At 32.5% G+C, this 26313-nt stretch overlaps 2 protein-coding genes across 3 annotated transcripts in view; one reads left to right on the top strand and one right to left on the bottom strand.

Annotated features, from left to right (window-relative positions):
* The window catches only part of LOC101242384 (transmembrane protein 260), a 15613-nt gene extending 9511 nt beyond the window's left edge, over nt 1–6102 (top strand). For both annotated transcript variants that reach the window (XM_018815108.2, XM_026837936.1), the window contains 10 exons: nt 265–378; nt 490–581; nt 907–1116; nt 1453–1551; nt 1981–2191; nt 2618–2778; nt 3212–3397; nt 3961–4085; nt 4408–4670; nt 4953–6102. In XM_018815108.2, the coding sequence (XP_018670653.1) occupies nt 265–378; nt 490–581; nt 907–1116; nt 1453–1551; nt 1981–2191; nt 2618–2778; nt 3212–3397; nt 3961–4085; nt 4408–4670; nt 4953–5252 (1761 nt within the window). In that variant the 3' untranslated portion in view covers nt 5253–6102. The remainder of the gene's footprint in view (nt 1–264; nt 379–489; nt 582–906; nt 1117–1452; nt 1552–1980; nt 2192–2617; nt 2779–3211; nt 3398–3960; nt 4086–4407; nt 4671–4952) is intronic.
* Nucleotides 5930–26313, bottom strand: LOC100175114 (bifunctional glutamate/proline--tRNA ligase). The gene is given in 33 exon segments (XM_002126613.5): nt 5930–6365; nt 6798–6862; nt 7196–7279; nt 7629–7784; nt 8626–8799; nt 9069–9176; nt 9178–9195; nt 9565–9636; nt 10016–10171; nt 10885–10986; nt 11857–12009; nt 12251–12367; nt 12789–12933; nt 13521–13696; nt 14091–14228; nt 14746–14886; nt 15293–15405; nt 16579–16736; nt 18383–18495; nt 18662–18853; nt 19471–19623; nt 20066–20176; nt 20515–20659; nt 20985–21062; nt 21224–21379; nt 22361–22532; nt 22912–23104; nt 23974–24048; nt 24491–24658; nt 24875–25014; nt 25132–25409; nt 25887–25971; nt 26203–26313. Coding segments are annotated over 33 exon segments (4329 nt in total). The 5' UTR covers nt 26243–26313; the 3' UTR covers nt 5930–6211.

Below are 26313 nucleotides of genomic sequence, written 5' to 3' on the forward strand. Positions count from 1 at the left end.
TTATTTTTAGGATTTTTTTTCTATTTTATTATGTATCACTAATAATTTAGACAACCCATTAGTGACCACTGGGTTGGAGCAATTGCCGTTAAGTGTCTTGCCTAAAGACACATACGCTTACAATGGTAGCAGCGACGAGCCTTAAAGCTATTACCTCTGGGTTACAGGCAGGCGCGCTATCCACTTTGTCACACCGCCCAACATTGCCAGGCGATGATAAATATGTTGCATTCATTCATATGGGATTCTTTTTAAACATTCTAGATCCTATACACTGGATGTTTCATATGTGGTGTCAGTTTGACCAATCAGCACACAATGGTGGTTTACGTCGCATTTACATCATTGTGGGTTATATCGGTTTTATTAAAAACAAAGGTAATTTGTTTAGTTGTTTTTTAAATTGTTTGTTGTGTGATAAGTTGTCCATTTAAAATGTCACCAATACAAGTCCTATTCTTGGTTTCAACATTAATTTTACTGATTTAGGTTATGGACATATACATCCTTTCCAAAATGGTAGCATCATTTCTTGTTGGCTTGTTACCTTACATCTATTTACCTATTTCTAGTGTTTTCAGGTGAATGTTTTGTTTTTATATGTTTTATAACTGTGTAAAACAACTTTAATTTATATTAATAAACTAAACATGAAGTTTATGTTACTAACCTGACATATTCTGCACCCCGCTACTCACATATAATTCCATTCAAATTGGTGCAACTACATTTTATACTGATTGTTACTCAACACTATCAAAATATGTATATCAAATGTGATATGTATATTAAAAATCAGGGATGTTGTACTGAATTAAACTACTTGCAATCAGCAAAATGTGACATTGCTTGTTCTTTAACAAAACACAAAACAACCTCTAAACCCAAAAAATATTTTTGTTCCAGTAACGCAAGGTCTACTTGGGGTGACCACAGCAGTTTCTCAGCTTTTATAAATCACATGTTAAGAATTCAATATGGCAGCTTTCAGCTTGCTCATGGAATAAGTGCAGCAAATTTTACCAACAATATTTGGGCTCAACTTATGCACTGTACGAATAATCTAACTAATACTGTGGTTATTTTAGCTGTGATAGGAGCAATGGTGGGGCAAAGGTTAGTTTAAGTTTAATCTATACCATGATTTCACTCATAACCATTAAAAAAACAGGTTTGTGAAGAGCTGTAGAAGTTGTATTGACCCGCACAGTAGGAATGTAGGCTAACTTGTGCTTATGAGGCCGAATGTATCACTATTGACATTATCTCGGTTGCCTAATGGCATGACAGAGACCATTTTGGTTATATAAATTAATGTGTATTTGTTATTCATTGAAAAGAAATAATGCCTATTTAAACAGTTGTCTATTTTTTTATAAAAACAAAATCATGGTGTTGAAAATATTTAGTAAAAATTTTTGTAAATAATTTTTTCTTACTGATTTATTTCAGAGCAACTCGACTTGCGTTTCACCAACCCATATTTCTATGGTTTGCTATGATGCTTGGTTACTCAGCATTCTTTGCTTGGCTTGCAAACTTAGATCCCAAGTAAATGATGCAGTAACTTTTGGTTTGATTTAATTAGATGTTTTCCTTACTCTGTGCCAGAGTAAAATGTTAAGAGCGCGAGTAGGCTCAGGGCACGTCGCTGCTACCACATGGACGTATGTGTCCTTGGGCAAGACACTTAATTGCAATTGCTCCAACCCAGTGGTTGCTAATAGGTTGTCCAAATTATCAGTCATGTACAAAAAGTGTCTCTTATAAACTAACATACATGGTAGTGTAAGCTGGCAGGAGGTGTATGAGACTAAGCATCTGTGTTATAACGACGGTCGTGCCCGTCACGCAAGGATAATGCAAGTTACATTTATTCACACAGAATGTATGTGTTATAACCTTCTAATCGCCCTCCTATGCAACAATAAAGAAGTAACATTCATTTAATCAAGTTCATACATTTAATACACTTCCCAGAGATCCTTTATACTATGGAGTGATGGAAAGATTTTGGTTGCAATCTGATATCATTGTATGTGTCCTAGCTGGTCTGGGACTCTCAACTTTACTGAAGGAAACCAAGCACTGTGACGTGATTAGCAGTGGCTTCACTTCTTTACTGGATAGTATAAATGGACTCAAAAAATATTGTGTCCAGTTTCTCGCAATCAGTGTCGTACTTTTTCAGGTATGTGTTGGTTGATGTACAGTTAAATAATAATATAGGTTATGTATAAAAATGGTATTGTACCTGCTTATCTTATTAAACTTAACTATAACATTGCATGTTGTAATGTTAAACATTTACTTGTTCAATTCATTTTTTCTAAAAACAAGTATTAAAATATCAACATATTTATGCAAGTAAAAATTAGCGGCTAGCATTATAACAGAACACTATATGACCATTATGAAAAACTACATAGGATAAAAAAATATTTTTATGTACATTGCACAATGATCGTCACAGCATGTTATGTGTAAAACTTTTTTTATTTTTTATAAATACAGGCACAAAAACTTTGCTAGCTTAGCTTATAACCAATGACCTAGGTTCTAAATTTTAATTCACACTTCATTTCGATATTCATACCGTTACTCTCATATGTGCCAGGTTTTGCGAAATATTGAAGTTTGTAACCAAAGTAAAAACACTGTTGTTCGTGACTTTGCAATAAACATTATCCAAAGTTTACCAAATAATTCAATCATGGTTGGCAAAGGAGATCTGACGGTGAACTCGGTTAAATATCTCACCCTGTGTGAGGGCGTTAGGTAAATAGTGACCATTTCTTAAGTTAAACAATTCTATTTTTTGGTCCTGAATGAATGCAACTTATTTACCCTACCCTGTTTTGTTTTTTTTAAAGTTGTGTTTATGTACGACATAACAGTTCAGATTTTCCTGCGTTGATGCTAGGTGTGTTAAGTGCCGGGGCATAGTGGTTAGGGCGCCTGCCTGTAACTCAGAGGTAATGGGTTCAAGGCTTGAGGCTGCTACCAAATCCCCAAAAAATATTCACCCACAAAGTAACATACATGATAACTCGTAAGCTGGCACGAGATATTAAACCCGTGTGATAACGACTGTCGTTTTCTGGCCACGCTAGGATAAAGTAAGTTACATTCATTCATTACATTCAAGTGAAAATGTGCTGCAGTTACAAAATGATTTAAATAGTTTATGAGTAAGTTACTTATAACACAGACCTGATCTGCGCTTCGTTGATGTTGAAATGATGACCATTCCTTGGTACATTCACAAAATTGGTCGTCCTTTCCTTTCAAAACAAGGTGTCATATTTCCTGGAGATAAATACCATGCCGTACCCGGCTTACATACTGATGGTAAAGTTGGATTTAATATGAAGATGTTTTTTGATGCAAACAAAGGGTAATGAACAAATGTTTGGTGTATGATGATTGTAACTTGGGTATTGTCTGTTCTCTTGCAACACCAATACCAAGGCATGCTTGTTAGAGCATCTGCCCCCAGCCCAGTTGATACGGGTTAAAGACTTGATACTGTTACCATTGTGCCCTTGCATAAAACAGTTCACAGAGAATATTCTAACTGAGTAGTCAGTTATAGGTTGTAAAGAAGTGCAAACAAAACCAGTCACAAAGTCACATGCGTGGTAACTTATGAGCAAGCATAAAGGTTTATGAAACAGAAAACCAATTTTATAACTACTGTTATTGCTCAGCCACGTAAAAAACTAAGTTACATTCACTTATATGTTCAATAATTTATTTAAGTCTGTATTAGTACAAAAAAATCAACAATGAAGGCAGAGTGATATATGATAAAAAAATAACATAAAAATTTAATCACTTGTAAACAGACACAAAGTGTATAAAATAACATAATTAAAAAAGGCACTCAAGTTATAACTTTTGAAAATTTCCAATATCCATGATAAAGATGACATTCATTCGTTAAATCCTTTTTCCCAGTCAAGACATCTTCACATGCATTGGTTTACGTAGTGAAGATACATCATGGATAAATGAATATAGGTTGTTACCATGGGGATCTTGCCAAAGAGTTGTGCACATGTCTGAAACATTTGATCTTAAAGGTACATAAAATATGTTTTATTCAGTTTTGAACATGGCAGGTAACAAAACCTACCAGTACCATTGTTATATCTTTTTACCACCACCGTAATAATATAATTAGCAGTTGATTTTATTGATATTCAGTTGATATTCAACAAAATCTTTGTGACTTTATCCACTTCAAGGACTGTTTACACTTTTACATGGTGGTAACCAAAAGATTCTGGGTATGATACCAGATGATGCTACGTCCCAGTAGTGACGAATAGATTGTCTTAACTTCCAGGGATCCAGGAATAAAAGTGGACAAATAAGAGTTTTCATTTTTTATTATTCATTCAGACTACATAAATTTGCACGTCAACATCTACAACTGGTCTCTCCCATACCGATTACCTGACTCCCATAAACGGGCAAGAGAGACCAACTTCCCATGGTCGTCATGGGAACGGGTGGCAAATGAGGAAGCGTGGTTGGCACGTGGAAGAGCTGCTTTCTATTTTCTTAATATGGCTGAAGATATAAAGAAAGCAGAGAGAAAAATTCCAGAGAATAAAGAGATATGGATGAACAAAAAGAAAGAGTTGTTTTTTGCAGCATATAAGGTCTGTACATTTTTTCTGGTTTAAAAAAACAAATTATTTCACAATACAGACAAACTATTATGCACCGGATATGGTGATTTGCTTGGGTATTTATATTTACCTTAATGTTTATTTGTTTAATATGTTTCTCAGTTACTTCATGGTACATAAACAGCTTTAAATTGTTCTTTTTATGACATTACCAAAATGTATATATGTCGACGATGCTTCATAGTTTGTGAAACATTAGTCAACATAATATTTTAAACGTTTTTTTATAATGAGTATGTTACTTTTATGCAGGGTTTTAAAATGATCATTGAAAACAAATATCATAAAAACCCAGTCACACTTGGCAAGCCTCCATACCACACTACACCAGTTCCAATTACATGGCACAAGAACCTGGCACTAGCTGCGGCACGATGCCATGAGATGATGCCACATGAACAAAATTATGCCTTGGAAAGTTTAAAACATTTTAAAATTTACCTGCAATTAACGGAGGCTTACAATGAACTTGATCATGAGGCCGAAAATATCAGTAATTACATTAAGCACTTAGAGAAAATAATACCAAAACTGAAAGAAAACATAAAGTAGCAAAAACCAGAGGTTACAGAAATATTGATAAAATATACCATCTGACACAATATGTATATATGTAGGCTCCAACACTATCCGTTATCTTCTGTCAATATTTTGAAATGAATATGTTTACCTTTCAAATTTGTACGTGCCTTTTAAGCCATATATAAAATTTGATAATCCTGGAACTACAAAACTACCTGTAAACTTATAAGCTGGTACGAGGTGTATTAAACACTTGACGTATAACGACTTTTGTTGCCAACATGATATTCACCTTTGTAAAAATATTGTAATTAGTGCACTTATTAAATTTATTCTTTACAGCTTTTCTATATAAACATTATATCTTGCACTTTAGATTTCTGTTGCACATTAGATTCTTATACATATTGCTGTGTAAAAAGTTCAATCTTAATAAATTGAAACTGCTTCAGTATAATGACCTGACTGCATCTTTTTTCTTTACTTAATTTAAAACCTATGTATTGATACATTAGGAGTTCAATAATTTATCAAAAAAAACCACACTTATTTAGTTGTATCAGTATGCTGTAAACCCCTTAATCCTCATGTACATTCCCTTCAACAATCGCTCTTGGTAAGTGATTTAAATACAGGTTTATTATGGCATGTCCTGTATCATCTCAGTTTCCAGTCCTATTGGCTAACAACAATACTTTGAAACTAACTAAATTTTCTATATTTTTCTACTTCACATTAATTTATCATGACAACACTATTGTATGTTGGTTGGTGAAAACTAACAAATTCTCATTGTACTACTTATATTTGTGCATTTTGAAGTAACAATACAGACTTTAAAGTTAAAACAGAATCACCATCAACCTATATGCATTTCAGAGAAATGATATCTCCATGAATGATTTAATATGATTTCCATGAAACACCAAAATTTGTTATGATCAACCACCGGAAATTTTTTGAAGTAAAAATATGAAAAAAATAGTTTTCTAATAACTTCTTCCAAAAAGACAATAAGCTTTGGCTGGCTTGCCATTGCCACTGATGCATAGTTGACCAGGTGACAACTCCTTGAGTGGTTTGAAAGGAACGCACAAACTTTTGGCTCCCATGGAAGGTGCACCAACAACCACATCTTGATCCCTGATCAAATATATGTATTATAAGAAACTAAGCATGATTACAATCTGAATGATTGTTTATCAGATAATAATCTTTTCAAATAATTTATTGTGAATAAAAACTTTTTATAAACGTAAAACAACATATATTTTTTTATAAATTATATATTAGGGAAAAAAATAATTGAAGCCTTAGAAAAAAAACGGGTGGAAAAAACACTTGAATAAAACAAAACAATTAATACATAATAAAGGCTATATTTTGTAACTTTTAATTTATTAACAAAAACAAAGCACCTATTGTAACAAATCAGAAAGACAAATTGAATTTTTTTTTGTTTTTTAGAAACAGTTTTGCTGTTTTATTTTTGGAAACTTGTTGGTACCTTTAGACCACATTTATTTCGTTGGTATGCACCTTATTGATTTACAAAAAAAAATTGACAACCTTTACCTTGCACTGTTGGTTTTTATCCAATCCTCTGCAGGTGTTTCCATACAGAAAGGAGCTTGGATAATCTAACAATTGTAAACGTAATGTTAAATATATAAACATTATACAGAATGTCTGGTACTAAGGGGGGGATCTGTGTAGTAGAGTATAGACCAATAAATATTGTCTTTTAATTGACTAATATTTTTTAATTTAAAATTGACTTATATTTTTAATTAAATCATGAACTTTTAAAACCTTTTTTCCAAGGGGTATAAATACCTAGCATACTTATTACTTACCCATGCTACTTCTATACAAATTATTCACAAATAAATACAAACTAAACTTCAGACAAAATTTCTACTCAAATATTATGCAATATTTTATAAATAAAACAAAACCTCCACTCAACTCACCTTCCCTTGGTCAAGTTGCTTCAAGAATTCTTCCCAAGTATCAACAGCCACCATGTTTTCAGATAAATCTTTAACAGCCTTTGCCTGTAGTTGTGGGTAATGTTAAATACAAGTTATTGTTTGTAAAAGTAAGTAAGGCTTACCTATTCAACAAAAAATATTGCCACCCAACATTTTAAATTAATCTTTGGGGTTAGAGAGAAATTGTTGGTTTTGATTTTTACTCTTAACTAGAAATACCGGGGCTGATTAGCCCTGTAATAACTTTTTGAATAATTCAGTTTCTACCTACTACTGTAATTGATTTGTAAGTTGCTTAACAATAATTATCAACCCAGTAGGTAATCTATATGGATAGGAGCTTACAGCAAAACATGTCAAATGACCTAAAATTATTGTTTATCAATATGCAAGCCAGCTATCCAAACCTAACCTTCATTTCCGCTTGTATGGTCACCAATAGATCAGCAATGGAAGTGGTAACATCAGCATCAGGTATCGTTATCTTCCTTCCATCATGACGTAACACAACCACACATTGTTGTTGCTTCAAATCTCGAGGACCAACCTCAAGCCGAATCGGAACTCCCTGAAAACCAAATCTAAGATGTCATATTGGCAACAGTTTGAAGCGCATAAAACACAGTTTTTCTGGTCAGTTTGACTACAAACAAAAGCCCATATGAGGTAACTTTTTACATCACTAAAGATGGTTGTAAACTGAAATTTGAACATAAAGATACTTGTGTGAATGTGATATATATGAGCTGTTATACTGGTATTAAAAGGAAATAGTTTGGCTTGTTACAACTATCTGAACTGTAGTTACTTTAAGCAAGAATTAATGTAACATAAATTTTAATTATCCTTTCGAATATAGCAGCAGAGTGGCGAAGATTGGGAAAAACTACTCAAGTAAAATTGTTAAAAAGTAATCTGTGTGACCACTCATTATCAAACATAGTATAGTTAGCAACAAGGCGCAAGTTTAACATGGAAAAAACTTGATAAATACTTGGGATGTGAAGCTGATGTTTATCTACTATTCAGGCAAGTGAAATCATAGAATATATGACTAACAGATCAAACAAACAATAAATCCCATGCTATTACTTTTTTTTCAAACAAACAATAAATCCCAAGCTATTAAATTTAAATAAAAAAACACATTTGTGACAAACCCTCAGTCCTCAATATAAGTATAGTAGGGTGGGGGGAAAGGGACACCTTTTCTTTCTATGTTTTCATCTCATTCGATGGTAAAAAAAGATCGTTCAAAGAATTATTAAACCGTATTCTTACTTCCATCATAGACCGTTGTTAATTGTTTAAAAACACCATCAGGATATTTGAATATTAAGTGATAAAAGTGTCCCATCTTTCCCCGAAGTATTATACATTAGTAAATATATAAAAAACATGAACCTAACCTTAAGCTCCCAATGATTAAATTTCCAACCAGGTGAATAATTATCTCTGGTGTCGGATTTTGCACGAATTCCAACTGATTTGAGTTTGGAAAGATAATCATCACATTTTGAGTAAAGGACTTTCTTGTCTTCTTCCGGTAAACTGGCAGTAACTCCGCATGGAACAATGACAACCTATGTGAAAAAAGTGGTATAATTTCAAAGTAAACAATCAACAAAAACAAAAGCAATAAGGGCATATGTGTATTGAGGACTAGGGTTATGTGTTAAAATGACTCATTAATATCATTTTTTTAATAAGAAAAATAACTTACAAAATATTCTCAATTGGTTCAATAGAGAGTTCGAAAATGTTATTAATCTTAACTTCTTGTAGATCTTGCAAAAAATTTACTAATTTTTTTTTGAAATGTGTTCAAAATTTAACAATATCTGTATCTGACCTGTAAGTTGGCTACTTTTGGGGGAAGTACCAGCCCCTTATCATCTCCATGTACCATAACCATCACCCCGATTGTTCGCGTAGTAAGTCCCCATGAGTTCTGGTACGCGATAACATTTTTCACCTGACTGTGGATTAGGAAAAAAGTTAAAACAAAAAATAAATGTGGTGGTATCACTCAAAAACCGTCATGTATTTTGAGTTTTGAGAAATATTGGGCAGTATGTGCTTAAGGGTCCCATCTTACCCCACTCTTTTATAATTATATTAGTAATAGCTACACATTTTAAAAGAATAAGTCTATAATTAGTTTTCAATACTTAAAATTAAACGTTTATAATGTTTAGCTTATGTAATTCAAGTTTAAATTGATTTGCCTGGCAATGACATAGGGGTATATCATTAGGTAAACAGGCTTGAATATTTAAATAGAGAAATACACTTGTTAAGAAAACTTGAAACAAAACATTAAAAAGAAATATCAAACAAGATCTAACCTGGTTTGGATCCTCAAAACTTATGTCGAACATTTTGGAAAAATTTTGTCCGAGATGATGAGATGTCGCACCCTGTTATGATGTCATAATATTGTTATGATGTTATATTATTAATTTTATAATGTCATTCTTATTGTTGTGATGTCATAATATTGTTTTGATTTGGTAATAATGTTATGATGTCATATTAATAACATTGTGATGTCATAACATAATAAGATTGACAGGGTATACTGTGCTAATTTTTGGAGCAGTTCTTTTAAAACTTTTTGTTATACACACTTGGGTTTAAAACTTTGAATTTATGAAAAAAAATTAAGATAATGTTTGCTTATACTTTAAAAAATATCAAACAAAGTTTTTAAATTTTTTTTAACATCGTTAAAAAAAAATATTTAAAAACATATGGGTGTGAAAAACATATGGGTGTGAAAAACATATAGGGTCCAACCTGAATAGCTCTTCCACTGGCTGATATAAAAGCTTCCACAGTTGTTGTATAATCACCTCCAGCAAACTTTTCTTTGTCAGTTTTTCTTCCACAAACAACAGGAATAGCAAGAAGGTCTTCGTAAACTTGTGCGTATAAATCCAGGATTTGCAAAACCTAAAAATGAGTGTATATTTTAATTTTAGTTTAATAAGTTTTTAATTAATACAGCAATTTAAAGCTCATAACCAAAAAACTAGTGCTTTTTTTTTACTGTAATTGCCCAATTAAAAACTATTTAAGCTAAAAAAAAACAAACAAATTAGACGAATATTGTACATTCATTCGTTCCTACAATTGAAAGTCATTAATGTCACAATTGTCACTATTGCTATTCAATGTCACGTGGTATATTGCGATTACTTTACAGTTGTTGTGCATAGCATTGCGTATATGTTTGCAACACCTAACATTCTTTTTACAGCGGGATCTTACACCTTACCCATTTTGAATTAAATAGAGTAATAAATAGGTTTTACAAAGAACTTGGAATAGGTTTACGCCTTATCCTCTAGAAATAAGTTTTGGTTAACCACGCATAAAATCAAGGATTTAAATTAATTCTGTCATAGAAAATGCAATTTTATTCGATTTATGGTAATTGATTGTTTTCCCCCAGCAGAAATACCTGCGTCGCTCTAGCGAGCTATACGTTACAGTTTGTCAAAAATAGAAAATTTGTTAATCTATACCTTGTCTCGAAAAGGCTAAAACATTAAAACAATTGAAACAATTTTTAAATTTAAAGAAACAATATTTTAAATTAAAAGTTGCTAAGGACCCAACTACAAAAAAATAAAAATAATTTAGTTTTTACAAAACATTCCAACCTCTTCTTGTGCTTCCTTGGCTTCAGCGAATGCTGTGTGACCTTCCTGCCACAAGAACTCTCGCGTTCGAAGGAAAGGTTGAGGATGTTTGAACTCCCAGCGCTGTGTGGAACAATTTTTTCAATTAATAAATTTGATTATTTTTTTGATTCGTTAAAACAGCTAAATTGTGTGAAAAGAAAACTATAGCATTTAGTCACATTTAGCGAAATTGTAATAAAATAGTGAAATAAATTAAAATAGTGAAACTATAAAAGTTGTTATGTCTCCCACATATCAAATGTGAGTCAGGCTTTTTGGTTTAAAGTATAGTAGGGTGGGGGAAAATAGAACACCTTGGGCACGTATTATCCAAACATCTTGATCGTGTTTTAATAAATTAACAACGGTCTATGGGAGTCGTATGGATACGATTTTATAATTCTTTGAATATTATTTGTTTACAACCAAATCGGACCAGACAATAGAAAGAAAAAGTGTCCTATCTTCTCCCACCCTACTATATAATTTGTTTAAAGTTTTTTTTGGTTTAAAGTATAGTTTCTTGTTAAACTGGACGTTATCAACATTTCATTTGTGGCTGTCTTTGTATGTAACATGTGTTAACCACTTAACCCAATATGCTTTCTGTTATCTGTTATTTCCCCCTTATTTATTCAGATTTAAATAAACACTTCCCCACTAGACCAGATAACTGAAAACATATTCTATGTATATGTGAGGCACCATTGTAGAATGATAAGAACATTGCAAGCAACCAAAGAAAACTCAGGTTTGCTGCTTACCATTGTAGGCATATGTGTCGTTGGTCAAAATACTTAGTGGACATTGCCCAACCCAAGGGTCATTATTGTTTTTTTTAAACTATCAGCCATATAGATAAAATCAATTACCCATTTGTAATTACAAGGTCATGGCCCACCAGAGGAGAATAAAGTTTTTGTATCTGTTTAATTATTATAAACCACCTACCACAATGTTACACCACTGGTTGTATTTAAGCGGGAGATCTCTATGCGATTGGATCCACTTTGCATACGCAGGGTACATCACTGTTTCGCTCGTAGGTCGAACAGCGATCGGTTCTTGAAGTTCAGTTTCTCCCGATTTTGTCACCCAAGCCACCTGGTGGAAGTGGAGAGTGTTTTTACATAAACATACAAAAAAAAAAATTATTTTAATTTCAATAGCCATATAGGAACAGCACAATTTAACAATTTAAAAAGTTTTTTTATAAAATGCTGTGGTAACTAGTATTTTGTGCATAAAAATTGACAACCAAGGATATTTGTGCAACGTTATTTTTTCCAAAATTCTTAATATGCAGTCTCTTTTTTTTCGATAAAAACTTCTTCATGCAGTTTACCTCAGGAGCAAAATCATCAATATGATTCTTTTCCCGCTCCAAAGCAGCTTGCGATACAAAGATGGGAAAATAGGAATTCTCAACTCCAAGTTTCTTTATTTCGGCGTCGAAAAATTCCTGTTTATAAAAAAAACATTTTTAGACGAATGTAATTACGTGAGGTTTTTAACCCAGCATACTCCATCTAACCAGTATAGTGTATAGATACAAGTTGTGGTTGCATTTGACTAGTTTTTACCTCAATACAATTGCCTTGTAATAAAACAGTTGTGTTACTAGCTGTAGTACTAGTAGGGGGGGAAAGATGGGACACTTTTTCATTTTATTTTCTCGCCCAATTGATAGTAAACAAAGAACATTCAAAGAATTGTAAAACTGTAATATCACGACTCCCATTGACAGTTATTAATTTTTTAAAACATGATCAAGATATTTGGATATTAGGTCTAGGTGCTAAAAGTGGCCCGCCTTCCCCTAACCTACTATACCTTTAGTAACACAGTAAAATAAATATTATTGCCATAGAAAATCTCCATACCTTAATTTTCTCCCAAATCCCATAGGACCAGGGTCGTAATATATAACAACCACTGATATCATAATATTCAACCATCTCAGCTTTCGTGATGACCTGACTATACCAGTTGGGAAGATCTCCCAGTTTTGTTGCTTCCAAACCAAGCCTGTTTAATACATCAGGTCAAGTTTAAATATATTATATTATTTATAAATGCCCAAACCAGAAACATATTCTAAAACAAATCTCTTGGTAAATATATTTTAAAATGTTGGTAAAAAATAAACTTGCCCGAAAAGTTTTTTAGTTTTATACTAGATGCAGCAATGGTTTATATAAAGCATATTTTATAACAATATGTTGGTATACCAAGGTTTTTAAGATATCCTTATGAAAAATTATAGTTTCAGAGTTAACTTATGAAATATTTCAGTTAAGGTTATTTTAGGCAGAATATCTTGCTTTAAGATGGTGGATGGCCTCAGTGTGGTAGTTTAGCATACTGGAAGGGTATTTGTTGGAATTTTATCCCAACATCAGGTAATCGTCTAAGGATATCTAGTTGTAATTGTAACCAATGTTTTGTCTGCCATCCACATATTACAGATTAAATGTTGTCTACAATAAATTTAAGTATGATCATTTAACAGAGCAGATTTTTATCAGGTTCACCTAGTCAAAATTTAACATTATAGTTTAATTTAGTAAATTAGAACAAATTGAAAAAGTTAAAAAAATTTGTTATATTATAACCTTGACTGTTTGATAACAGTTCTCCCATCTCCAACTTTCTCTTCTTCTTTTTTCTCTTTTGGTTTAGGTTTCTCTTTTTTCTCCTTCTTTCCAGATTTTTTCGGGTTGGCATCATTCAATGGTTTATATTCGATGCCAAATTTTTCTTTGAAATCGGCTTTAAGTTTTAGAAGTTGCTTGAAATAAAAAAAGATTGTATAAATACAGTGCTGCATTGTTTAATCTAAACACAACTGTTTACCCATTTTATGATGAAAATTAGTAAATTACAGTAAAAGAACAAACTCGTTTTTGAAAACATCGTTTGTTTAAGCTAGAGATTCTTAATCAGACAATTTCAAATTTCATTTGAGCTTGGAAACCAATTATTATCACTGTTTCACATTGTGATATTTTTACCCCTAGGATGTTTCCACTGTTTCCAATCCTTAGTTAAGATTTGTTTGGCTACTACAACAGTTTATAAAGCATCTTGACTTTTATTTTAAAATTATTTGATTTGGTGTAGGAAGATTTAATTTTTATATAATTTTCAAATTTGCATCAGTTTGTGAATCCAACATCACCAACCTGGACTTCCGCTTGCACCGCATCCTTGGAAGCTCCCTCGGACTTCAACTTCCGAACTTTTCCTCCTTGCTCGGTCACTAGAGCATGAAATTTCAATTGTTCCTCAGAAATCGCTGGAGCGTCACCTTGGTTAGTGGACTGCAACAAAAATAAATGAAAAAATATATTTAATATCTCAATATTATGTAATTTTATTTTTATATATATAATTTTTATATTAATTATATAAAAATATTTGTACACTTAATTTTTTTTTGGTAAATTCATTACTTAAATTCAGTATCTATTAATGAAGGTTAAAACTTATTGCCAATGTCAATTGCACATGCATTATTTTGGTATCGAAGAATTCAAAAATTAAGGATGACGAATAGTTTATGGAAGTAAAAGTCCATGTATGGTGCATCTGGGGCATACCAGTATAAAAGGGGGCGAATAATTATATCCTATTATACTAATGTATGCAAAAAAAAGTAAATCCACCCATTAAAAGACCTGAGAGGCATCAGATGCTTGGTGGGTTAAGGGTTTAAAGTAACCCTGACACAGTGACACATAACTCTCACTCATTTAGCCATAAAGATCTATTTAACTGCAATTCATTTTGATCTTTTCTACTAAAATCAAATAAAAATTTAAAAAAAATTTGACCAACTTTTTCCATTGTTTTGCTTTCTTGTTTTTTTGGTTTGCTACCACCAGAGGCAGTAGAGACAGGTTTATAATCGACACCACTCTTCGATTTGTAATCTGCTTTCAAACTTAGGAGTTCTTTAACAGCAGCGTCAACCTCGTCCTAGTAAGATGGAAATGATCAAATTTAGAAAAACTAGATAGTTTTAAACAAATACATCAATGCTGTTGTTTCATGTTATTTTATATTTCACAGTTTCCTGGAATGATGTTCGAAATAGTTTCGATAAAATAACAAAAACATATTTCACAAAAGAAACTGCAAACTAACCTCATTTTCAATGTATAAAAAGATTTCAATAAAAATTACAAAAACTACAGTTATATTTTAAAAAGCTATTCGTGGAATTAAACTGTATCATATGCAGAAGAAACAATAAGGGTGTTACACTCTTTAAAGGGTGTTACACTGTTTAAAAAAATTTCTTAAAACGCACCAAAACACCAGTTTTACATTGTCTGAATTTTAACGAATTATAAAAACGCGTAAAATAGCAAGAAATTTTTACCTTGCTTGCTTTTGCAGTCTTTAACTCTCGAACTTTATTCCCCTGAGCAGTGACTTGATCGAACAACAATTTCACTTCTTCAGAGTTTGCCGCACTCACTACAGGTTCAGGTGCTATGATAAAATATAAAACCACATTTTCAGATTTAGGTATATAAATCTGAGTCAAATATAAAGCAGGCATTATGTGTTTTTTTAGTAATTGCAAACTTTTAACTATAAATCAATAAATCTAGAGACTAGTTTAAAGTCATCTGTAATTGGTACAACAATTTCCTGTACATTAATTCAACTATTAATACAGAACCTACATAACAAAACTAACTTAGTGCTTAATACAGTTAAAAGCAAATTTCAATGTTATTTTAAAAACCTTGTTTACCACAATCTACTTTCCAAGACATGTTTTACAAACTATCTTTTTCTTTCACACACATTTTCTTTTCAAAGGAATACACTGAGGAACAGTTTAATAAAAACAACTTTTAACTCAAATAAAACTTTGCTTATTCTTTATTTCCATCAACTAAGCAAACTTCTTGGTAACTAATATTCTAAAACTGTATCAATAATATTAAACTGTATAACTTAAGCATCATACATTACACAATACAATAACGTTTAGCTTTGTTTGCATTCCACTTTAAAGCACTCTATGTGCGACACATATGTACAACGTGCTAGAGTGTCGTGCAGAGACAGGATGTCTCAATTTGCCCACGGGCAACAGAATGCACACGGCTAGTTATTCATCATAGTAATTTGACAGATTGTCACATTTGACTAACTAGTCATCAAAACCAAAACAACCAATGCTAAAATGTAATATTTCCCTAAGATTTGTTTTTCCCACAAAAGTTTAAAAGATAAATAACAAATTAAGTCTTTTTACATATTGAATTGGCCCAAAAAAGTTAAAAACATCTTAAGACAGCATACCGGTAAAAGTTGGAATATATGATTCTTTATATAAATTTACCCGCACCAAACACCCAATTGATTTTACTTCAGATAACATACTACAATTCTTTACTGTTTGAAGCATATAGGGATATGTTTAAGTTAAAAGGATTTATAAATATTTATAAATAAACAAGATGGCATCACCGAATTTCAGAAGAAAGTTTTTAAATTAAATAACTCTTAACTTACAGATTGTTTTTATTTGCAACATATATATATGTTGGTCTCCTAATAGTTTTTCTAACAGTTTTCCAAACCTTACCAATATTTTTGCCAGCAAACCCAGCACAGCAAATGTTTTGTATAGAAATATATCAAAATTACCGGATTTTTGTTTCTTTTTCGAAGATGTTTGCGCCTGCGAGCTTCCTCCTTTAACTTTCTTCTTATTGTCAGATTTTGCTCCAGATTTTGGCATTTCTTTTGTGTGTCCATCAGGAATATGGAAAAGCAAGCAGGGCGCAGCTTTACATGAATGAACGCTGGTAAAAATATATTTAATTTGAGGGTGGTTAAAATCAAGAAATGAGGAAAATGGCATTCAAAGTTTAACATTGCAAATAATTTAGCTATAAAGTAAACTTCTGTTTACTTCTCATCAGTTTATTTTTTAAACCTTGTAATTTCACGTGCTAAACTTGTTACGCCTTTGGACAGAAAGCACAAGTCAAGCCAGGAAAATGTATTTAAAACAGAATTATAACTGTTTAAGTACAGCACTAAGGCATTTACATAAATATACAAGACATTTAAATTTTCCGGTGTCAGGATAAACATGTTAATTTACATGAGATGATTAGATTTCTGAGACTCCAACCACAGTTGAAAGCATGAACTTTATCAATATAAGACCATTCAACCACATTAATAGTTAATACTTTGGGAGCAGTTGTCACCTGTGTATAATATTCTAAGCAAACCTAGGGTCAGCAGAACACAGTTTATAAAACTATGAATACGCCATTTGATTTTGCAATGCAAAAATGAACAATTATTTCAAAGTCTTTAACCTAACAAGTTAGGTTTCTGTTAAATATACAAACAGCCTTTAAAGTTAAATGTTTAAACTTCATATACCTTCACAAATGTGGTGCTCATGTATTAAAACTATGCCTAATAAATTAAATTTTAAATAGCAAGTTTCTTTCTTCAAACATGTCAGCTTATAATATAATTAAATTTAAATTTAAAACTTTCTTTTCATTCAAATATGACCAACAAACAAGTTTGTTTTTTTTTAAATAAAGAAAAACTTCTCAATTAAAATGATTTTACAGCCAATAATACATGTTGTTAAAAATAGTATGTATCTATTTTATTCAAAAAATAAATGTAACAACCCAGTGCTAGTGGACATAATATTTTTATGTTGTTTAAGGTGCTGTAATATAATAACTATTGAAAATCCTATTTTGAAATCATATCCTAAATAATAAAGAAAACAGAACAAACAACTGTTTGAAAAACATTTGTGTTTGACTTACCAGCAGCATTCTAATTTAAAATGCACAAATGTAAACATAAAATAAATATGCCCGCCAGTTCTAATTGATCCTCCACAAATTATTTATTCTTTGCTGCATGATGTAGTTTAAGAACAACTTTCATTTTAGAATAAAAAAAAAATTGTCTCCTCTATTATGGTAGCGAAGATTAGATTAAGAAATATTTTAAAGGAAAAAAAGAATATAGCGACAAAACAACAGTTGTTAAAACACGCTTACAGTTAAAAATATATATTTACATTTATTTGGAAGAAAATAAGCGCGGTCGCTACACCTAGAAGACGAACAAGCCATTTATGTTTAATTATTATCATGTCAAACCTCTAATAAAACCAAAGGGTGCTTAAAATTGAAATGTAATAACCCCCAATGTATTACCTTGCTTCTATTAGGGTAGCAAAGATTAAGAAATATTTTGAACGGAAAGACAGGATATAGCGACAAAACAACAGTTGTTAAAACACGCTTACAGTTATAAACGTATTTAAATTTAATTGTAAGAAAATAAGCGTGGTCGCTACACTTAACAACTGAGTCATTTATGTTTATTATCATCAAGTCAAACTTCTAATAACAACAAAAGTGTGCGTAAAAAGTAAATGAAGTAACACTTAATGTATCACCTTGGTGGTTGGTAAGGTTGATCGCATCTGTAGAAACCTTTCCTTTGTAGTTGAATAATATCACCTTGTTTTAAGTCCACCATGCATGGTTCTCCAATCATGATGTCTTCTTTCTGCACAAGTTGTACAAAGTTAAAAAATTAGTTTCGTTATGAGGTTATTGTCCAGCTACACTCATACAAATATTTTGTTTAGAAAAAAAACAAAAAAAAAATCGTTGAGGTTAAGATCCATTTTTGGGGGTTAGGGGTTAAGAAGCCATTTTTGATATTTTCTTACCCTGGTATTTTTGTTGATAAAATCTTTAAAGTTATCATCCTTAGAGAGAACAGGTTTGGTGATAATATGGTCAAATGTAACGCACACTGTGGGTATGGGGGGAGCTTTCTCGGACTCGGCCAACCACGTCACTTTCTGAGTTTTTTTATAATCACGATTTTCCAGGTTCAGTTTTGCACCAATTGAAGTGATCTGGAAATAAAATGCCAGTTATATATTTATAATATATATATATAATATTTTTATTAATCTTTTTTTGTAAATTTAATATTAATAACTATTTCGGAATTTTCACAGACTTAAATTTGTTAATTAAGTATGTATATATGTTTTTGTTACGTCACAGACTCACAGTAGTGGCATATTACGCCTGTTACAGCACGTTATAATCTTGTTTTTCGCACTGTTTCATGCTAGGGAAAACCCCAAGCCCTAACCCCTACTTTTAACCCCAATCCCTAAATCCCCCCAAAAAACTAACAAATTACGTAATCTGTAACGTAGAAATCAAGTGCGGTAATTCGCATTTTATGACGTAATAATATAACTTTTGTTTAATTCATGACGGCTCGTGTGGAAAATACGGTGACGCAGCTCGATTTCGCGCATTTTCAAAGGTAATTGTCGACACGAACGCCCAAGTTTTTTAACTGTTCATCGGCGGCAGTATTACCCAATACTTTTTTGAGCCATACAGAAAAGGTAGCAATATAAATAAACAGTCACCCACAAAGTTACATACTTGAATAAACAAGTAATATTCATTCACACAAAGTCAAAAGATGCATGAACTTTAATTTTAAACTAACTTTTCCATTTTCATCCTTTAAAATATTAGTGATAGTGAGATTTCCCCAGTTGATAAACGTCACGTCATTGCCAACAACAAATGACTCAGCATCTTCACGTTCGATCAACACACGAGGGCCGTACCACACGGGCTTCTTCCCAATGTCAGGGTTCTATGATAAAATACGAACTATTATGACGTAACAGACAAGCAATAATAAACATATATGTGTTTTGTTATAAAAATAAAAAAAAAACACAAAATCTATTTTATGTTTAAAACTTTAATAAAAGTTGACAAAAAAAAGTTTAGTTAACATAAACAATAATAAAAATTGACAATTTTAAAAAGTTGACAATTACTAAAAAACTTTTGTTGTAATACTTAAATACTACAGTTATAAATTAAATGTATTTTATTAACAGTTGACATAAAACCTAGCAACAGGCAAAATTAATATAACTTGTTTTGTTAATAAGAGTAGAGAAATGTCAATACAGAACTACATTACATATGGTTGATTACTATAATCTGTGTGGTTACAAGAAAATAAATAAAATGTTTTTCTAAAAAAAATAATAAAAAAGAATTCCATTTTATGATTAGTAGTTCACCTTGGGGTGTTTTGCAGCATCTGCTTTCACCTCCTTTGCATCAACCACATTAACGAGGACAGATGAAGATTTCAACAAAGCTGTGTATCTCGGTGCAACCGGATCTATCACCTGTGAATGTGAGAAGATATTTTCAAGGATTGGAACTTTTGTTTAAGATTGAGTTTTAATGGTTGCTTGCATCACTCATTACACGATGACCTTACCCGCTACACGATGACATCACTCGCTACACGATGATATCACTACTACATGATGACATCACTCGCTACACGATGACATCACTAGATACACGATGACATTGCTCACTACATAATGACATCACTCGCTACACGATGACATCACTTGCTACATTATGACATCACTCGCTACACGATTACATCACTCGCTACACGATGACATCACTCGCTACACGATGACATCACTCGATACACGATGACATCACTCACCTTTTTATTGAAAGCCCATATTTTGTCCCATTCCATGGTGACGATGGCTTTGGACGATCCTTGAGAAACGATAAAGTTTTTCAATCCCTCGACAGTCATACCTCTACGGATGATGCCACGAACTGTTGGGAAGCGAGGATCATCCCTGGAAGAAAAGAGTGAATTGAGGTCACGAGGAGAAGCTAAGGAAGCTTTAATGTGAACAGATGCAAGTTGCATATGACAATAATATGGTTGTGAATTGTAACAGACCATATGTGAGTAAACTACATAGTTCTACTTTGTGAATCCATATGCTAACACAAAATACCCTATGCTGACAAACCACAAAAAAAAATACATTCAAAAAACTTTTTTAAATCAGCTAAAGTCAAATACCACAAACATTTTTTTTTCACAATACAACAACCAACAGTTCATTAAAAAAAGAAAAGTAGATTAGGCAAATATGAAGCAGCGGACAAACTTACCAACCATCTACCATACCACTTTGAACGAACCACGTTAGTTTCCTCTTACTAAGAACTGTGTGTTGCAGATTCAGACGACTGAAGATGAAATTATTTCATGTAAAATTTAAAAAAAATCGACACAAAAAACACTACTTTCTTTAATTATAACATTTCACAACAATAGTTACCCATTCTAGACCACATGAGTTAGGTTTTAAAGTGAGGCACACCATGTGACCTGGAATTTAGTTATTTACCTGTACTCCCATATGTAGGGTTTACGAAGACCAAGCTTTTCGATGAACCAATAATACTGTGGGTCCCGATCGTGGTACTCGGTGGTGCGTAACGTGTGGGTCACCCCCTCCACACTGTCTACTATGGGGCACGCAAAGTCGTAAGTGGGAAAAACCCTGAAATGAAGAAAAGATTATTAAAAAACCTATGACAAAAAAATATGTTTTAGTTTTTACTATACAAACAAAACATTATTCTACACCCTAGGCCTGTTCCAAGGTATGAGATTACTAAAATTTATTAAAACAAAAGCAATGCAGTTATAGGCTGTTGGCACAAATGTATACAAAACTATACATACAGATTGACACCACAATAAACTTACTTAAATTCCTAGTTAAAAGCTTTTTTTAAATCTAAAAGACTGTAAATGTCACCATTAGGGATGCACAATACAGAATTTTAAACTAGTGGGAAAACCAAATGCGAAAATTATGGTTATTGGTAATTAAAAACCACTCTAAAATTAATTAACAGAACATTTTTTGTATTCATGCCCTGTTTTAACAAAGCTACCATTTTAGAACAAAAAGGAAAAGATTAGAAATTCATTATTCTGTAATGTGCTAGTCAACAGTTTAAATACAGCATATATTTATCTTGTTATAAAGAACACTCTACCACTCAGTATATAAAGCAATTTGCTCAAGTTGGTTTATATTATTTTGTATAAGCAGAATCCTATTGAGAACACATTCAAAGACAATAGTGGTAGGGATCTGTGATTTACACCAGGATTGCCAAACGAAATTACGCTTTACGGTACAGGGCAGGTAAACATGACATTTTTTGGCATGAAATACAATCATTAATCGCTGTTGGTAGTTTTACTACTTGGTCAATACTGATTCTGCAAACTATTAAAATTGAGCTCCAGCAAACAAATCCAAAATTAACAGGCGGCAAAACCGATTTATATACATCACTACTTTTGTTTTAAATAAATAAAATATTACTTTTACTAAAATTAATATTTTTCTTTTACTGAAAATTGTTTTGAATAATATTTTTACTGAGGTAAAGTGCTTGAGTTTCCCCTTCCTACATGTTGAACCACTTCATACAAAACACGAATTAAAATCTTTCCAAATACTCACTGAAACTTCCGACCAGTTTTTGGATGAGGCTCTTCCTTCCATCTATACATCACTGGATCTCTCAAACATCCGTTATCGGATGAAGGATCCATCTTGGCTCGGATGCAACAGCTCTTCCCGTACTCCGTTCCCGCCACCATCTCATTCCACATCTTCAAGTTCTTCTCCACAGCTGAGAGGGAGAATTTCAAATCAAGATCAAATTTAAAAAAAAAAAAAAAAAAATTCAATTTTTTTTTACAGAATTGTTTTCCTATAAAAGACCTGATTTGGCAATAGATAAATTAAAGTTAAAAAATGTCTCTTTTAGAAAAACAATTGTGGTAAACACTACAAAAATTCATAGGTTCTATATTCTATGTTGCGCAATTATTTATCCCTGAATATCATTGGTTAACAATGTAAAAACGTAGGAATACCGGTAATTCCAGGTCGACTGCAAATAAAGAAGAAAAACAATTACCAAGAGTCACTTAAAAATAGGTTTTCTTGGAAAAAGATAATAAAGAAAAATATATGTAAAGCCAAATATGACATCATATTGAACTCACAATTGTTCCTATTTGCCGACTCTTGCCTCGACTCTCTCTCGGATCTCATTTTCTCTCCATCCGTGTCATCCGCGAACGCATCACTGGATCGGATGAGAGCTTCACAAGCGTCGAAGATTCGTTGGAAATGATCGGAGGTGAACGTGAAGACATCCGGCTCCAATCCCAACATCTTCACATCCTCAAGGATCACCTGGAAGATTGAAGATCAAGTTTAAAATGGGTTGGAGAGATAATGTTGTTTCCTGACATAACAATAGATCTTCTGGTAATTTATTTTCAAGCTACTTTACAGCATCTAATTCACCAGTCCTGGAGATCTACTTTAAAAGAGGAATGGGCTGAGATCTAAACTATTCTGATTGGCAAATGCAAGTTAAACCGGATTATTCAAAGACGTCATTCAACCTAACTCACCATGGTGAAACAAATAAGATTGTAATACGATGGCACTGTGTTTTGCAAAATCTTGTAGATGTAAAACGCCATGTCTTAATTAAACAAAGCACTATATGTATTGCTTATTAGTGTGATTGTATAACTTGTGTATATTGGAAAACTTAGGACATAAGTGTTAACCGAGAGTCTCCAGGCTCATTCAGGGTAGGAAAAGTTATGAGGATTAGTGGCATAACATTTTACATTAATAAAGCCAACATAAAAAGCATATTAAAACAACAAGGAAGAAAAAATTAGTTGCCAAAATGATGGTCTGAAATTTGGCATATTGACCACAATTATATGAACTGTTTTTTTTTTTGCTTTAATTACAGCAGTATTATGTTCCTTTGGGGGTAAATTTGAACAAAAAACGGACATACCATTTGATTCAATAATATTGGTTTTTAGTAGAGGCAAACTACAACAGGAAAATAACAGCCGAGTAACTCATTTATTTCAGCCTGTCATGTGGTATCAAAAATTATTAACTCACTTTATATTTCGATATTTTGCCCTATGTGACATTTGGGGCAGAACTGGCTTCATAGCCAATACTGTGTTAACTACTACTATTAACAAAAGAATTAATTGGTCCAGTTCAGCCACATACTACCTACAAACCTTCTCAAAATCTTCATTTTCTTTGGCTGGGTTCGTATCATCAAATCTCATGATAAGTTTACCCTTGAATGCGATCTGTGATGTAACAATAAATATATCGTAAAGCAGCTTGAACCGAACGTCTCCTATTTTGGAAGTCGGCTGAAAATTGAGCCAAGCTCTGAGCCCACATGCTATTGCTATATTGTTGCACACTAGGGAGGAAAATATTAAACAGAAAAAAGAGAAACACTAGAAAATAACAAGTCCTCTTTATTTTCTCTTTAAATATTTTTAAAGGCAATGAATCGCAACTTCAGCGAATTACAACAAACCAGTTTTTCCAGTTTTTTTAATCAAAGCAAAAATCTGAAAAAACATACACAAATACTGTATATGACAATTAAAACCCTTTTTGTTTAATGCTAACTATATAACAGAATAAATAGGCATGTAGTTTCTAATGCTTGCTACACCTAATTTTCAATGCTGTCAAAAATTAACAGTTTTAAAAATGATTTACAATTTATATAATAACCTGGTAAAACTGGTTTAGCAGAGCCGCCTTGGCGTGACCAATATGAAGAAAACCGCTTGCTTCCGGAGGAAACCTCGTCACCACCTTTCCCATCTCTGCTCCAGGAAGATCAATATATTTTCCTTCATCTTTTTGCTTGTTGTTGTTGTTCGTGTTCATTGCAACTTTCTGTAGATAATTAAATAGTTTGTAAGTGTGTGAATGCGATGTAATACTCTTCTGATTTGGTGATTGGTATGACATCGCTGGACAGCTTAAGCGCTTTAAATAGGTATCTAACAATTCTTTATTTTTTATTTAGAGATATTTTAGGAATATCAAGAAACACTAGTCCTGAATAAATTTGCACATTCTTAACCTATTATAAGCAGAAACACAATTTACCTTTAAACTATTGCTTGGGAGTTTTGCATTAACTTTTTGGAACTGGGGCAGATTGTATAAGAAGTTGAACCATCTGCTGATGTTGACATATTTTGTCTTTGAAGTTCCATTTGATTCTGAATCCAACCATTTGTTACAACCTGTGATAAGAACGTAGATTTTAAAGGTATATTATGTAAACACCACAAAGTAAGCTCTAATGAATTCGCTATAGATTATTAATAAATGACACATACAGTGGAATTGAATGATCTTACCTCTTAAAACTGCCCACACAACCATATCAGCAAACGAGATTTGACTTCCAACAAGAAATGTTCGTAGACTCAAAGCAGAATCCAAAGAACTCAATGCGTCAATAAATTCGCCGTCATTTTGCCGCTGCAGCGCTCCTGAAGCTGCAAACCCCACCCAGTGGTCAACTTCTGTCGCGGAGACAGCACACGAGCCAACCAACAAAACCATGTTTTCATTTTTGCTCGCAGCAAGTCGGGCAACATACCTCGCAACTTGGAGGTCACCGGACAATTTAATTCTGTGAACAACGACATTTGGTATATCATGAGTACGTTTATTCTATTTTATACCTTGTGTGCCTGCTTACAAGTTACCACATAAATAGGGCGAGAGTACCATTGAGCCAAGGGTGTAATTAGCAACAAAAAAGGGGATTGATAATAACCTTTGCTCTGCACACTGAAATGGTGGTGTAATGAATTAATGTAGTTATGTTATGTATTTGTTTTATTTCGGGCATGTTTTATGTTTTATTCTAGGTCTGTGTTAAGTTACAAAGCGTGTGTTAATTGCCATTGCCGCATTCCTTCATTTGACATTATTGTCACATTCTTGTTTTTTGCGCGATGTCATTGTTTGAGTGATTGCGACCGTGTGCGCATGACGTTGCATTTTATAGCTCAAAAATTAAATCAGTTGTTAGTGGTTAAGTTTGTGAGCCATCATACATTTTGACTAAAGAAGAAAGCGCTACAGTAGCAATAATTCAACTCACTGCTGAAGTTGAAGAGAAGTTTCTTTTCCATCTTCTAACTTGACATCCACCACATCTCGCGTATGTTCCAATATCAACAACAGACCTAAAAACAATGATAAATTGTGGCAAGTTACCAAAAATCCTATATGTTAAAGTACCTTTACAACAATCTGATTCTGTTAGTGATGACCAGTTAAAAATATCAAAAATTAACTTTAAAACGCCCCCAATTTTTTTTTAATGAAGCGATGACAAAAATAGCAAAGACAAATTCAATGGCAACATAATATTCATAGTTCATGCATTATTGAAAAGTCAACTTTCTTTTACTTACTGAGTGGAAGATCATCTTGGTTGATTGTAATATTGACCATAGCTAACTTGTTTAAATTAAACCCATAAACAGAAATATCTATAAATAACAAATCGATTTTATCAATTATCT

This window comes from Ciona intestinalis, unplaced genomic scaffold (assembly GCF_000224145.3).
Source record: "Ciona intestinalis unplaced genomic scaffold, KH HT000034.2, whole genome shotgun sequence".
Taxonomy (NCBI): domain Eukaryota; kingdom Metazoa; phylum Chordata; class Ascidiacea; order Phlebobranchia; family Cionidae; genus Ciona; species Ciona intestinalis.